At 31.4% G+C, this 15,365-nt stretch overlaps 5 protein-coding genes across 5 annotated transcripts; 4 read left to right on the top strand and 1 right to left on the bottom strand.

The window, feature by feature from the left end:
• Nucleotides 1-32: 32 nt before the first annotated feature.
• F4817DRAFT_353094 (cytochrome P450) lies at nt 33-2,385 on the top strand (the record flags this gene model as incomplete). Its single annotated transcript, XM_049305306.1, has 5 exons — nt 33-417; nt 561-1,420; nt 1,492-1,622; nt 1,672-1,953; nt 2,007-2,385. Coding segments are annotated over exons 1-5 (1,591 nt in total), but the record flags the coding sequence as incomplete, so codon positions are not given.
• A 328-nt stretch (nt 2,386-2,713) lies between these two features.
• On the top strand, nt 2,714-4,860 carry F4817DRAFT_369484 (heterokaryon incompatibility protein-domain-containing protein; the record flags this gene model as incomplete). Its single annotated transcript, XM_049307354.1, has 2 exons — nt 2,714-3,961; nt 4,093-4,860. The coding sequence occupies 2 exons, from the start codon at nt 2,714-2,716 to the stop codon at nt 4,858-4,860; spliced, it is 2,016 nt and encodes a 671-aa protein (XP_049154129.1).
• Nucleotides 4,861-5,098: 238 nt separating this feature from the next.
• Nucleotides 5,099-5,943, bottom strand: F4817DRAFT_369482 (ankyrin; the record flags this gene model as incomplete). The annotated part of the gene is made up of 3 exons (XM_049307353.1): nt 5,099-5,485; nt 5,551-5,691; nt 5,785-5,943. The coding sequence occupies 3 exons, from the start codon at nt 5,941-5,943 to the stop codon at nt 5,312-5,314; spliced, it is 474 nt and encodes a 157-aa protein (XP_049154128.1). The 3' UTR covers nt 5,099-5,311.
• A 441-nt stretch (nt 5,944-6,384) lies between these two features.
• On the top strand, nt 6,385-7,437 carry F4817DRAFT_362293 (ClpP/crotonase; the record flags this gene model as incomplete). The annotated part of the gene is made up of 2 exons (XM_049306516.1): nt 6,385-6,767; nt 6,834-7,437. The coding sequence occupies 2 exons, from the start codon at nt 6,385-6,387 to the stop codon at nt 7,435-7,437; spliced, it is 987 nt and encodes a 328-aa protein (XP_049154127.1).
• A 500-nt stretch (nt 7,438-7,937) lies between these two features.
• F4817DRAFT_353089 (uncharacterized protein) lies at nt 7,938-9,033 on the top strand. The gene is made up of 2 exons (XM_049305305.1): nt 7,938-8,216; nt 8,274-9,033. Exons 1-2 carry the CDS (start codon nt 8,180-8,182, stop codon nt 8,939-8,941), a joined length of 705 nt encoding a protein of 234 aa, XP_049154126.1. The 5' UTR covers nt 7,938-8,179; the 3' UTR covers nt 8,942-9,033.
• Nucleotides 9,034-15,365: the final 6,332 nt, after the last annotated feature.

Genomic DNA, 15,365 nt, shown 5'->3' with positions numbered 1-15,365 from the left:
TGAATGCAAGTCAGTGATTCAGCTCCAGTCACAAATCACATACAAACCCCCTTCTTTTCAAATATTCACATGAGAATTCTGTGACTGGGCGCCGGGTGCCTTGCCGCCCTAGACACCTGTCACTCAGGATATATTTCCTAGCCCACAGCCAGTGTTAGATATATAAGCGTCTTTCATCTTTTCCCCTGCAAATCAAATTCTAATTCTGTCGATACCAAACCCGAAGCCTATCCTTCAGCTACACGAAGTTTGTGAGTAACGATGGCTGTGTCGCGCTCCGAAACCCGATTAGGGGGCTTCGTTGACTTCTCGGATGTACTCGAGGCAAACTCAAAAGTCGGCCTTCGTATTAGTCTTTTGATTCTGCTAGCAACAGTCGGGTTGTGCGTATACCTTAGACGCAAAGAGAAATTAAAGGTATGTTAGCGTTTCTATTAATACCTACATCTATATGGATTGGGATATCTTATGTTGCACTATATGCGGCTCATCAACGGAGGGCCGAGGGCCGAGATCGTTTGATAGTCATAGACTAAACCACCGTCTCTGTCAATTTTTAGTTTGAGAAACTACTCATAGAAAAGTTTGACTGCAAGCCAGTCATTGCACGAGTGCCATACAAATGGCCCTTTGCGCTTGACCTCCTTTTCCGCCAATACAAGATCTTTTTCAGCGACTACACCTTCGAACGGCTTACTGAATATTTCGACATTGCTGGAACCGCTAGGATTGAACTTTTCGGAGTAACCGGCTACTTTACATCGGATCCTGAAAATATAGAGACTATACTCTCCACAAGATTTGAGGATTACGGCCTGGGAAGCCGCCGTCTTGCGAGCGCTCCTTTACTTGGAGAAGGCATCTTCAGTCAGGATGGGCCGGCCTGGAAGCATTCACGCGAGCTCATTAAGCGGCAGTTTACACGCATCCAGAAGCAAACGATCCGAGTATTCGCACCTCATGCAGAAAAGCTAGTCCTGGGACTCGAAAAGGCTTCGGTAGGAGCAATAGTCGACTTGAAGCCATTCCTCTTCGAATACACTCTTAGTACAACCACAGAGCTTCTATTTGGTGAGCCGCACGATAGCCTGTCAAAAGAGGATCAAGAGGCTGTGAGGTCAAACTTTGACTATGCTGCAACCGGTATGGGAATTCGTGTCCGACTGGCTGACTTGGCAGTTCTTTACAACCCACCTGAATTCAAGAAGGCCTGCAAGGCTGTCAAAGATTGGGCTACCTTTTTCGCAAAGAAGGCCTTGAAGTATAAGGATGAGTTTGGTGAGGAAAAGGCCTCGGAGAAATACTCATTCATAATTGATCTCTGGAAAGAGATGCAGGATGAACAGCTAGTAAGGGATCAGTTACTACATGTTCTGGTTGCTGGACGAGACTCAACAGCTGCTCTCTTGTGTTGGACGTTGTAGGTGCCAATATAACCCCAATAACTAGCATATTGACCATGTTACTTCTCTAACCGCAATAATCAAATAGCTTCCATCTTGTTCGCAATCCCGACTGCTTAGAGAGACTGAAGCAAGAGGTATCCGCAGTACCTCAGGGTTCCGACATAACGAGAGAACATATCCAAAAGCTACCGTTCTTGCGCTGCTGTCTTAATGAAAGTAAGTTCGTTCGCGAATACTTAATCTACGAGATACTAAATGAATACAGTCCTGCGATTATATCCTTCGCTTCCCATGAATATCCGATTTGCCAACAAGGCTACGGTTCTACCCCGTGGCGGCGGCTCTGACGGCCAGTCACCTGTGATGCTTCCGAAGGGAACGGGAATTGCTTGGTCTGTGTACCATTTACACAGACTCGAGTCAATCTATGGTGCCGACTCCGGGGAATTCCGGCCACAGAGATGGGAAAGTGGAGAGCTACTCAAGAAGGCCCGCCCAGGAGCTGGATACATTGACTTCAATGGCGGTCCAAGAACTTGCTTAGGAAGTAGGTAACGCTGTCTCCCATCGTCCGAAGTATTACTAACTCAATCACCATAGAGGACTTTGCTATAACAGAGGCAAGCTACGCAATTATAAGAATGCTCCATGCATTTCCGGGGATTAGACTGGCCCCAGGAGTACCGAATGAGCCAGTTGGAGCAGAAAGGCAGAACTACACCATCGGGCTGGCTCCGGCTGACGGGGTAAAGGTTTCTCTGATTTGATGATTGCTGCTATTCTACTGTTTCTAATAGGTTTTTCTTTTTTACACGGCCATCAAGTTGCTAGGAATACGACCTGGGACTGAATCGAGAAAAGAGAAGATATAACCCAGAGTTGTTGGAGATGGCCAGCGAAAAAGAACACTTCATTAGATTAGGTACCTAAGTAGCCTCATAGTCCTATTAATTCTCATACGTCTATTGATTTTATTAAACACTGGACACGCTCCCCATTATTAGAATAGAAACCCTAAGGGCCTATTCGTATCTTAGCCTCAAGGATGATATTGGATGTAAGGCGTTTCATTAGAGCCATCAGTTATGCTAGTTTTCCTTAGAACCCAGAATCCATCGGAATTTCGAGTTATTTCCCCCATAGCTCAAGACTTTCCCCACCCCTATCAGGCCTCCTCAGACCCCGATGGCTTGCGGTGTCGTCGTACACATCGGGGAAATAGTAGAACCGATATCGAAACGATATGAGATCGGGTACTCGATGGCGGGTAGAGGCACACATAACCTTCCCAAATCACTGGCGAAATAATGGCCACAGGTTCAAAGACCTTCACCTATCCTCCTCTCCCAACGGGAGAGGACGCTATCCGTATCCTTAATCTACAGCCAGGAGACTTTTTTAGTCCACTGGTGTGCTTTTTGACCCCTGCTACTTTCAAATCTAGGCCACGCTATGTAGCGTTGTCTTACACTTGGGGCGAGCCGTATTCAGAATGTGTCAAAAAAGCATCGACGTTGTCACCAGCCTCAAGGACAGATACCAGGAAGCCAATAAATATCACCGTAAACGGCTGCACATTTGATGCGGGTAGTAACCTGAAGGTTGCAATTCAACACCTCCGTTCTTCAACTGTGTCTCTACTACTCTGGGTGGATGCCATTTGTATTAACCAAGATGACAATGTGGAAAAGAGCGCTCAGGTCGCCATGATGTCTTCCATTTATAAGCGTGCCATTACTGTTGTAGCATGGATAGGACCAAAAGATAACGGAGATATCGCCGGTTCTATGCAGTGGAAGGCCAGCCAAGTCCAGCATCTTGTTTCTGCCGTGTCAAGCGGGTTGAAAGCTGTCGACTTGGAGATACGATCTTCGCTCGGGCCTGATAGAAAAGCTTTTAAAAGAATGTCCGAAAGTGCATATTGGAAGAGGCTGTGGGTTGTCCAGGAAGTATGTTGTCCTCTACGATTGGTGTTTATGTACGGATCAAGCATTTGGACCTACGAGGCTCTAAGACAATCAGAGGCGTTCAAGGAGGAATATTCGGTACTACTACAACCCGGAAAAGGCTTGACGAATGAACTTCAAGAAATGCTTACCTTGCTAGGGATTAGGGAGCAGAGGCACACCCCTATGACGAGATTAGAAAGTCTCATCGAGAGCTGTGTTAAAAAAGAGTGCTCCGAAATAAGGGACAAGATATATGGGCTACTCGGGCTTGCTAACGATATACGTACTCCAAGTACCGCCGACCAGCTACCTGATCAATTCAAACGATATGCCGAGTCATTGGATCTTAAAGACGGGGACTTATCACAACTACTGAGAAATATAAGGCCGCCTGAAGTCGACTATGATCGCCCATTATACGATATTTGGACTGATGTGGTTGGGTATATATACTTTCAAGTCCGGGGGAACAATGCACCACTTGGCCTTAAGTTCAACGATACCCGTATTGGTAAGCTTGAGAATAGCATGTCTCCTACGGAGATTGAGAGATACATCACTGTGGTAAAAGCCTCAGGTATAGTTCAAGAAGCACTCGGCCAACAGGTCGAGAAGGAAATTGGGGATCTGGATAGACATCAAGCAAGTTGTTCCTTACCCAGTTGCCGATCTCCATTTAATTTCCTTACCGACTGAGAATTATTAAAGCTAACTCAGAGTCAATCGCCGATGTATAGGGCTATCCAGTAATCAGAGCGATAGGATTCTTGAGCAGTAGAGTCTTACGACTGGGTCCAGAGCTCGAGTCGCTCATCGAATCACCCCAAATCGAACGAGAATGGCAGGACTGCTATGGCGACTATTATAAAGAGCCTGACCTGCAGTATATCAGAAAAGCTGGCGAGAATTACATGGCAAGAACTATGGAATATGATAATGGCCAGTTGATGAGGATCCATGAGATCCAACATCCTGATGTTATAGCGTGGCCTATTGCAGATAGCAAGCCTCGAACCGATGATTCTCGGTACCTTGCCGAGTACGCTAAAGTCTGGGAAGAAAGTCAGGGACGTCGAGAAAGAGGCTCTGATATCGGGCTCGGGCCTAGAATCTGCCTTGGCACAAACCGCCTCATCGCATTAGTTCCATCGGTAGCAAGGCCCGGTGATGTTATCATACGGTTTTGGAGCTGCGACGCTGCTATTATCATGCGGCCCATAACGACAGACTTGACAAATACGGCTGTGAAAGAAACACTTGGATTAGGGCCTTCCTATATGATAATAGGCAGAGTAGATGTGGCACAAGAGATTGATCAGAGAAATGGTGTGCAGTCCCATAAAGTTCATACAGAGCAAGAGGTATCGAAACTCGAAGAAACCTGCCATGAGGGTAGCTGTGGGAACTTTGAAAGCGTTTATGTTGATTTGGACTTTCGAAGTCTGCAAATGATCACCGCGTCCATCTCTGTATCGCGTCATAAAGGGGCTTGGACAGATGTTTAAATAGTTCATCGAATTCTCCTAAGGGATAGTTTTCCTAACTCTATGTGATGCCCACTATGGGGTCGTCTTTCAGTACCTATACAGCAATACTCCGATCATCTAACCTCAATTGATACGCTTAGGTCTTAGGTAGTGCCGTATGCCTAAGCGTACATCATTGGTTGGTACCTAGGTGGCTCTTGGCTTACCTCCGGACTCAGGATTATCAATTGATACCCCTTCCTACTTAAATGAGTACCTAGTTAAGAGTAACTATGTGTTGTACGAGTATCTTGAGGTAAATAGTGATCGTAAAATATCGAAGGATCTGAGGCTTTTGTGGTTGATATTTAAAGCTATAGATAGGTACACAACATCAATGTTTAGAGTACCCCCTTCATGGAAATACACCTAGGGTATCGCCTGACATAAGAGGTCCTATAGAATTCCACAGCCTCATTTGCCCACAGCATTACCTTGCCTGGTTGGCGTCGGTATTGGGTAAGGATGCGGGCTTTCCAGCTTTCCCTCTCCCTGGAGCCGATGTAAACTTGTCTCCCCACTGACCCTCCAGTTGAAACATGGCTAGACAGGCAAGTGCAGACGGCGAACCATGCTCTGGATCAGCACCGCCTTCCAATAGCGCCTACATCGTCACGAAGTTAGATCATGTAAACTTTCAAGGGTGATTACTGGACATGGAGGTCGAACCTCGATCACACTATCCTCCTTCTTAAAAACGGCGCCCGCTAAGGGGCTTTGACCCCTATCGTTAATACGATTCGGATCGGCTCCATGTTGAATAAGAAGTTTGACGAGGTCGGCGTGCCCATGATAAGCTGCCAGCATAAGCTAGAAATAAACAATCTATCATTAGTATTATGTGTAAAATTTGAATTGATAAGTCTTCTCATTAAGAAAAGTTGCTAATCAATAGTTTCATACAATTGAGTCCCCCTTTTCGTTAGTCAAATTAGGAGGGAGACCGGCTGGTAAGGCCTGTTGAAATATCTCAATCTCTCCGGCTCGTGCGGCGTTGTACATGCACCCTGCGAATTCGATAGCCTCCGGAGGAAGGGACGCTGGCGCTGAATCAGTGGCCATTTTTGAAGCCGAATAAATATTGAACTAGGTACCTAACCTAGAGATACGGCAAGATAATAGCTTTCTAAGTGGACACTTCCTTAAGCGTTTGAGTACGCCCCCGGGTCGGCATGGAGTGGAGATACTCTTAATGACATACTTCCATGGTTCATTGATTGGACGGGCCTCCGAAACTCCCGAGTCTTATTCGGCAAATGATGTTTTTAAAGATAATTGCAGGTGACCTCAATTGATACAAGACACTGATAAATCAATATTATTAATCTCTTATAGCCTTATAGCCGTTATCTTTAAATATAACACCCGTTGATAGCCGCTTTAATCCCGTTATCGAGCCGAGATAGCGTCGACTCTGACGTCGAAATCATTTACCTACATTCCTTTGGTATCCATCTTTTTATCAGCGCCTCATCTTTACGGATATACCACTTATACATCGCAATGCCGCCACGATTAAATACTCGATTGGCATCTTCAGCCATCCGTCTCCTCCGTCTTTACTCGACCGACGCCGGTCCTCTTGTTCGAGTTACCAACCTCAAAGCTCCAAATTCCGGTCATATCCGCATTCTCGAGCTCAATAGACCATCTACGCGCAATGCCATATCTAAAGCCCTCCTAGCTGCCTTACGAGCCGAAGTCGAAGATGTTCAATCGCAATATACCGTAGACGGCCAAGAAGTGCCGCCTCCCCCACGGTTTGGAGGAGCTGCTGGTATGGATCAGAAAGGGCCTACCAGAGCTCTGATCCTGGCCAGCGCCGTTGATGCGAGCTTCTGCGCCGGCGCTGATCTTAAAGAGCGGCGCGGCTTTACGCAAGAGGAGTCAGTATATAATTATTGTTAGGGATTAAACATCTTAACTAATACCTGAGGTTTGATCTGCTCTAGGACCGCACAATTCCTAGCAGATCTCCGCGGCACGTTTTCCTCCCTTGCGTCTCTCCCGATCCCTACAATTTCGGCCATCTCTTCCCTTGCGCTAGGCGGCGGTCTCGAACTCGCCCTTTGCACGCACTTCCGAGTATTAGCCTCAACTGCAACCGTGGGCCTTCCCGAGACGCGACTGGGCATAATTCCCGGCGCCGGCGGCACGTATCGATTACCAGCATTGATCGGACTCCCTCGCGCCAGGGATATCATTCTGACCGGACGGCGTGTTTCTGCCCCCGAGGCGTACTTTTTAGGAATCGCCGATCGCTTAGTTGAGGTGCTGCCCGAAGACGAGCGGGATGGTGTCGCGCAGACGAATAACGGAGCTGAAGACGGACTACCAACTAGAGCACGAAATGCGGTTCTCTCGGAGGCGGTGAGGTTAGCAGGTGAGATCTGTGAGGGAGGTCCGATTGCTATTAGATCTGCCCTCCAGGCAGTCAACTGGGCTAGGGAGGAAATAGAGAACGCTATGTACGAGCGTGTGATGAAAACCGAGGACCGAGGCGAGGCTTTAGAGGCTTTCAAGGAGAAGAGGAAACCTATATTTAAGGGACGGTAAATCAATGGAATCAATGGTAGGTTTTCTATTTTATACCCATCTAAGACGATCTGGCTTAGACATAAGTGGCGTGCTAGATGTGTGACCTACGTGTGACAGAAAAGAGAACTATGTGATGAAGAACTTGGGTTGAACTATTATTCTGAGGCTTTAATATGGCTTTGATGATAACAGGTAGCTATGCAAGTTGATATCGGAAAGTCTTCAGCACTCTATAATAGAAACCTCGATACAATATCCACACCAATTTTAGCTATTTAAATACTGCAAATATCTTGTCTTATTTGAGGCAAGTTCAATGTGGGATACCTTAGGTATGGACCTATCAAGGTATGCTTCGTATTACCGTCAAGTCTTCAGCCTTGTCCCCAAGTAGTGTATAACTACCGGACTACAGAGGAAGACCAAACCTACTGCATCTCTACGATGATATTGTGCTCTAATACCGAGCCACTCTAGGCGCGTAAGTGGCGCATGTCAGCGTCCTATCCCTTTAGATTGCCGAGCCTAGTCCTAACATAGGAATCTGGCACTAAAGGGATAATGAATCATCGACATGACGCAACGAAGCAGTTATAATGAAAACAATCGCGATTTTATCATAAGACTTCATTCTTCCCGCTCACTTTAAATCTTCGATTTCTAGATAACGCACTTTCAGAGCCCCAAACTAAACCTCTACAAGCAATCGATTGCGTCTTTCATCATACAAATTATATATTCCAGTCCTTGACCTAACACCATGGCCAAAAGCGACAAGCCAGAAGAGGGAGACAAAGGTATGCATCAAATAGCATTTATTAGAGCTCGGCGGCTAATTATGATATTCACGGTAGTCTCTTGGAATTGGGGTGGCGGTGCTCCTGGAGGCACGGTAGCAGAAACGAAGGAGCAAGGGGCAATTGAAATCAAGACGCAGCGCGGGAATACTGTCAAAAGAAAAGCCGACGCGAGCAACCCTGCAGTCCGAATTGAACGATCGGGCAATGATGTCGTCAAAAGAGCCTCGGAATTGACAATCGACGAAAAGAAAAAAGGTGGCCGGGGCAGTACCAAACGCAAGGCTAACGGTCAAGATCCTCAAAAATATGATGACGAGCAAGGCGAGGATGAAGAGTTCGATGTTATCTCGGACGGGGTTGACGAGGGACCCCATACGAACAATAAACAGGGCAAAGAGGTGAATAAGGGCGGCAAAGCGACTAACAAGAAGCAAAAAAAGGGGCAGCAAGATGTATCTGAAGAAGAAACCGGAGATGATAAAAATAAAGGGGACATTGATGAGAATGAGGAGGAAGGGGAGGAGGCAGAGGTAGAGGAAGATGAAGATGCAGATTACGACGAAGTCGAAAGTATTGAAGATGATGATGAAGATGATGATGTAGAAGATGGAAAAGAGAACGACAAAGATCTGGATGGTAATACTGGCAGCAATGAGGAAAAGTCTAGATCAACACCTAAGGTCGATGGCAATGAGAAAAAGGACACGACTCGACAACATTAAGTCTATTTTACACAGAATTTGTTAGTAATATCTCGCAAATCAAGCTCATCGACATAATAATATTTTAACCTATCCCGCCAGGCCCATTAAGCTATTACTTTTGTAATATATTAATTAAGTTTTTTATGCATAAAAATATCATGTTTATTAGTTTATATAAATTAATAAAAAATTATGTTATTTACAAATTATTTTATTAACTTTTTTAAATAAATTATTTTTTAAAATATTAATATATTATTTACTATTAATTTTATTAATAAAATAACATTTTTTAGTTTTATTTTATATTTTTTTAAAAAGTTTTGTAATTTTTTTATTAATAATAATAAATTAAAAAAAATTTTATTTATAAATTATTTAATATATTTTTTTATAACGTTATTAATAAATTTTACGTTTTATTTATAAATTTTAAAATTATAAATAATAAATTATAAATATTTATAAAATTATAAAAAATAATTATTTTTAATTTATTTAATAAATTTAAAAGGTTATTTTTAATTATTAAAGTTTTAAAATTTATATTATAAATTTTTTTAAAAGTTTATTATTTTAATTTTACACGTAATAAGTTTTTTAATTATTATATAAATAAAAACGGTAATAACTTTTTTATAAAAATTAATTTTATTTATAATTAAAGTTATTAACGAATTAATAAAAACGTTAAAATATATATATTATATATAAAAAAAAGTTGTAATTATTTTTAATGGGATATCATTACGTAAAGATAATCACGTGGCAACACGTGATTAATCTTTACATAAAAGGTAATTTTTTTTAAATAACATTTACATATATAATTTGTAATTAATACATGTAACATTAATTAATTAATATAATAACAATTATTGTGATAATTTTATTTCGTATTATTTTTTTTTTTTTTTTTTTTTATTCGTTACGTCATTTTTTTTTATTATTTAATCCGTACAAATACTTTATTATATTTACATTAATTAATGGTTAATTAAAAAATAAAATTATAAATTAATAAAGTTAAAAAAAAACGTAAAACGTTTTTTAACAAAAAAAAATAATAATATTAACGGCTATTATATTACTTTAAAAATATTTAAAGTTTAATTTATAAATTTATAATACCTGCGTTTTATTACGCATTTTTACAGCAACTTTATTATATTTACAATTATAAAAACCTTTTTTTTTTATATTTAATATAATTTTTTTATAATTTAATATAACTTTAATATAAAATAAATATATTAATAATAACTTTTTAAACATTAAATTTAATATCGGTTAATTAAACATATTATAACCAAATAATACTTTTTAATTAAATAAAATAATAACAAAATAAATTAATACGTATTATGTTAAAAACTTTACATATTTTAAATATTATAACAATAAATGTAACGAAAATGTCACGGCCGTGACATGCGTTACGATGTTATTTAACGGTCCGTTAAATAACATCATGACTTAATACTTAAATTAAAACCTTTATCTTTTTATATATATAAACAAAGCTTTATTATAATGATTTAATGTTTTAGGTTTTTTAAAACATTATCTTTTAATAATAACACCTTTTAATTTTAGCCTTATAATAAAAAACATATAAAATAATTTTAAAAAAACTTTTTATAAAATAATAAATAAAACACTTTTAAAAAATAAACCGTTTACTTTAATTATTAATAACAAATTATTTTTTATAATATAAAATATATTTTAACAAAAAAAAAACCTTTTTAAAAAAATTAAAAATAATAATTAACGTTAAAAAATTTACAAAATTCCCATTTAATAAAAACACGTATTTATTAAAACGTTATTTTAATAATTTTATTTTAATAATTAACTTATATTAAATCGATAAATTTAACGAAAACATCGTAATAATAATATAATTTAAATTATAAAAAACACATATTTATATAAAAATAACATTTAAACCATTTTAAATACAAACAATATAATTAAATAAAATAAATATAAAACAATTAATAATATTAAAACCGATTTTATAAACATAATTAATATTATAATTAATAATACCGGAACCGATTTTATAAATAACATTAAAACCAATTTTATAAAAAATACAACCGATTTTACAAACAATTTTATTAAAGTTTAATAAATTTATTACTTATATATAATTAATAAAATTATAAAATATCATTAACCATATTAAAATATATTATAATAATAATAAACATAAACATAAAAATAATAAAAAATATAACTTAAAAAATAATATATTAAACAAAAAAATTAAAATCGTTAAAAATCTTTATTATAAAATTAAAATCAAGTAATTATATCGAATTTACCATAATACACAATTATTTTTAATTAATTTAAATTAATAATTTTTATAATTTAATTAAAAATAACCTTATTTTTTAACCAAACAATTTAATTAAATATAACTTTATTTTTAATTAAACAATTTATAATACGAAAATAATTTTATTTTTAATTAAACAACTTTTATTTTAACCGTTTTTTAATTAATTTTAATTAACTTTAATTAACCCGATAAAAAATTTAACAAAAATTTTAATTATATACTTATTAACAATTACGTCATAATATAAAAAAAACAAATTAAAAAAAAAAAATTTTATTAATATTAAATTAATTAAATTATATATAATTACGTTATATAAAAAAAAAAAAAAGAAAAATTATTAATAATAAAATATTATTACATAAAAATAATCACGTAATAACACGTAATTAATTTTTACATAAAAGGTAATTTTTTTTAAATAACATTTATATATATAATTTATAATTTATATAACATTAATTAATTAATATAATAACAATCATTATAATAACTTTATTTTATATTATTTTTTTTTTTTATTCGTTACGTCATTTTTTTTTATTACTTAATTCGTACGGATATTTTATTTTACTTATATTAATTAATAATTAATTAAAAGATAAAATTATAAATTAATAAAGTTAAAAAAAATTATAAAAAACGTTAAACGTTTTTTTCATTTTTTTTTAACAAAAGAAAATAATGGCATTAACAGTTATTATATTACTTTAAAATTTTAAAACTTTTAAATAAATTAAAAAATTTACGTTTATTATATATTTTATAATACTTTTATTATATTTATAATTATTTAATATAACTTTAATATAAAATAAATATATTAACAATAATATTTTAAATATTAATTTAAATATTAACTTTAATTTTAATAACTTTAAATTAAATAAAATAACGGTAAAGTAAATTAATATGTTGTCGCACGGGGTGGATAACCGTGGTTATAACACAGCTATTATAACGGTTATAAAAAATTATAACATTAGTTACAATTATTATATAATTAATTAATTATATAAAAGTTACGTTATACGTAACCATACCTTAAATAATTTAAACTTTTACATACCATTTACAATTACCATATATTATTTATAATAATATTATAACTTTTAATAATTATAAACTTAATTTACATTTAAACTTTTAACAAAAATATATTAATAATAAATACAAACCATTTATTTTATTTATTTTTTTTTTTATTTTATATAATTATTTTTAAAGTTATAATTATTGAAATAATAATGGATATTTATAATAAAAACTCATTTAAAACCGTTTTTTTAACTTTAATAATTTATTTAAATAATTATTATAATTATTTTTATTAAATTTTAAAAATAAAATAAAATATTACTTAATTTAACCTTTAAAATTAAATCGACTTAAATAAATATAACATTATTAAATATACCATTATAATTAAGATTAAAATTTTTATTTTAAAATCTATTAAAAATAAAAAAGTTTTTATTTATAAAATAATTATAACCATTAAATAAAACAATAATATCTTTACATAAAACATTTTAAATAACAATATTATTATATTAATTAACAATAAATTCAATAAATTATTTAATAAAATTTAAAAACATTACACAATCGTTTAATCGAAAAAAATAACTAATATTTCGATTATAAACCAAATATTTAAATATATCCAAAAAACGGTTAAAAAAAAAATTTTATTACTTATTATACTTAAATATATTAATAACAACCTAATATTAATAATTAATATTTTTTATAAAATTAAATTATATTTTAAATTTATTAATTTATTAATTATTATAAAATTAAAAAAAAACTATTGTAAACATTTTTAATAAATTTACGTTAATAAAATAAAACTTATAAAATAATTTTTTAAATAATAAATATTATATAAAAATAACTACACTTATAAAATCTTAAAAATCGAAAAAAATGCCATAACTTTAAATTTTTTAAAAACTATTAAAATTTATTAAATTATAAATTAAATTATTTATTAAATTAAAAAATTTATAATTATAAAATAAATTAAAAAAATCTTAAAGTTATTAGTAAAATTTTTTTTATAATTTTTAATTATTTTAAAAAATAACTTTATATTTTAAGGTTTATTTATAAAAACTAACGTATATTTTATAAATATATTATTTAATTTAAATTAAACCAATATTTTAAATATAATAAATTAAAAAAACAATTATTTTTATTATAACAATTTAATAAATATTTATTTTTAACAATTTATTAATTATAAAATCCTTTAATACATTATTATTAAAAAATTTAATCGTTAGTTATTTAATATTTTTAATAAAAAAAGACATAAAATAATTAAAAAACGTTATTAATTTATTAAATAAAAAACGTTTTAAACCAAAATTAAATTAAAAAATTAATATATTAAATTAAAATATAAGTTTAATAGTAAAAGATGTTAATTAAATAATAATAATAAGTTAAATAATTAATTAAACAATTAAAAAAACTATTTTAATAACTTAATAACCATAATTATAATTAATAATATAAAAATCTAATATTAATTTATTTATAAAATATACACCACATTAACTTAACTTAATTATTATTTACTAATTAACAATATTATTTTAAATATTTATAATAAATTTTATTTAATTAATAATAAAGTTTTATTAAAATTTAATATATAAATAAAAATTAAAAATAAAAAAATAATAAAAACCAAATTATCAACTTTACTTATTATTAATTAAAGTATTAAAATAATAAAAAACATATTTAATAAATTAAACAAACTTAACATTAAAAATCTAACGTTAATTAATATAATTATTATAAAAAAATTCCATATTAATATTATATTAAAAACAATTTTTAAAAAAAAGGTAAAAATATAATATTATAATAAAACTTATATCTTAAAATATAAACCATAAACCAATAATAAAATTATTAAATAATTAATTAAATAATTTAACTTTTTATTCCTTAAATATAAACCACTTAAAATTTATTTATTATTTATTTACATTTTAACTATACTTTAACCATATATTAATATAATTAACTTTATAACTTACTTTATATTAACCGTAATAAAAAAGTTATTTACCTTTCCATTAAAAAAAGAAAATATTAAAAATTTATAATATTTTAAATTTAATTATTTAAGACTAAATACTTTAAAAATCTTAATACATAACGTTTAAAAATAAAAATTAAAAGAAAATCTACAATTAAATATAAAATTTACGCTAAAATTTAAAACAAACATATTATCTTTAAAAAAAAATTAAAACATTATTTTTTACAACCATTTTAAAAAATATCTTAAAATTTATTTGATTTTTTTATAAAATATAATAAAATATTATAAATATTAATTATATTAAATAAATATTTAAGATTTGCCATAATTTATACATTTTTTAATAAAATATAAAATAATATCATATTAAAAATTAATTAAATAAATAATTAAATAAACTATTAATTTAAATTAAAAATATATAAATTAAAATATAACAATAATACTTTAATATTTAATATATAAAAAATAATTTAATATAATTAATAAATATTTAAAAAAAAATTAAATTTAAAATTACTACTATTTATAATAAAAGAATTTATAAATAAAATTAAAAAATTAAATTAAAAACTTTAAATTAAATCTATTAAAATATGATTAAATATTAATTTATTAAAGGAATTATAACTAAAATACATAAAAACAATAATTTATTTAATAAACTAAAATTTTAACCAAAAAAACAATTATAAATTACCGTTAAAAATATTAAAAAATTAATTTTATTAATATTTTAAATAATATAATCTAAAAATAATAAAAACTTTTACAAATAACTTAAAACCATATTAAAATTATATTTATACTTATAACTATAAAATATACCTATTAAACCAAAACGTAATTAATATAAAAAATAAGTAAAATAAAAAGATTTAATTAAAAATATATATAAAATATTTAATTAATTATAAAACCACTAACATATATTACATATAAATCTTTTATTAACAAAAAATTATTTTAATAAAAGACGTTTAATTTAATAAAAAACTATTTTATAAATCTAAAAAAAA

This window comes from Daldinia loculata, assembly GCF_022478755.1.
Source record: "Daldinia loculata strain CBS 113971 unplaced genomic scaffold F4817scaffold_90, whole genome shotgun sequence".
Classification (NCBI taxonomy): Eukaryota; Fungi; Ascomycota; class Sordariomycetes; order Xylariales; family Hypoxylaceae; genus Daldinia; species Daldinia loculata.
The sequence above is the reverse complement of the archived record's forward strand: the minus strand, read 5'-3'. Positions and strand labels throughout refer to the sequence as shown.

Excerpts from the sequence above, each read along its gene's own strand:
- F4817DRAFT_353089 (XM_049305305.1), top strand. The coding sequence starts at position 8,180 with ATGGCCAAAAGCGACAAGCCAGAAGAGGGAGACAAAG. Across the intron at positions 8,217-8,273 it reads GCCAGAAGAGGGAGACAAAG|TCTCTTGGAATTGGGGTGGC; the intron begins GTATGCATCAAA and ends TATTCACGGTAG.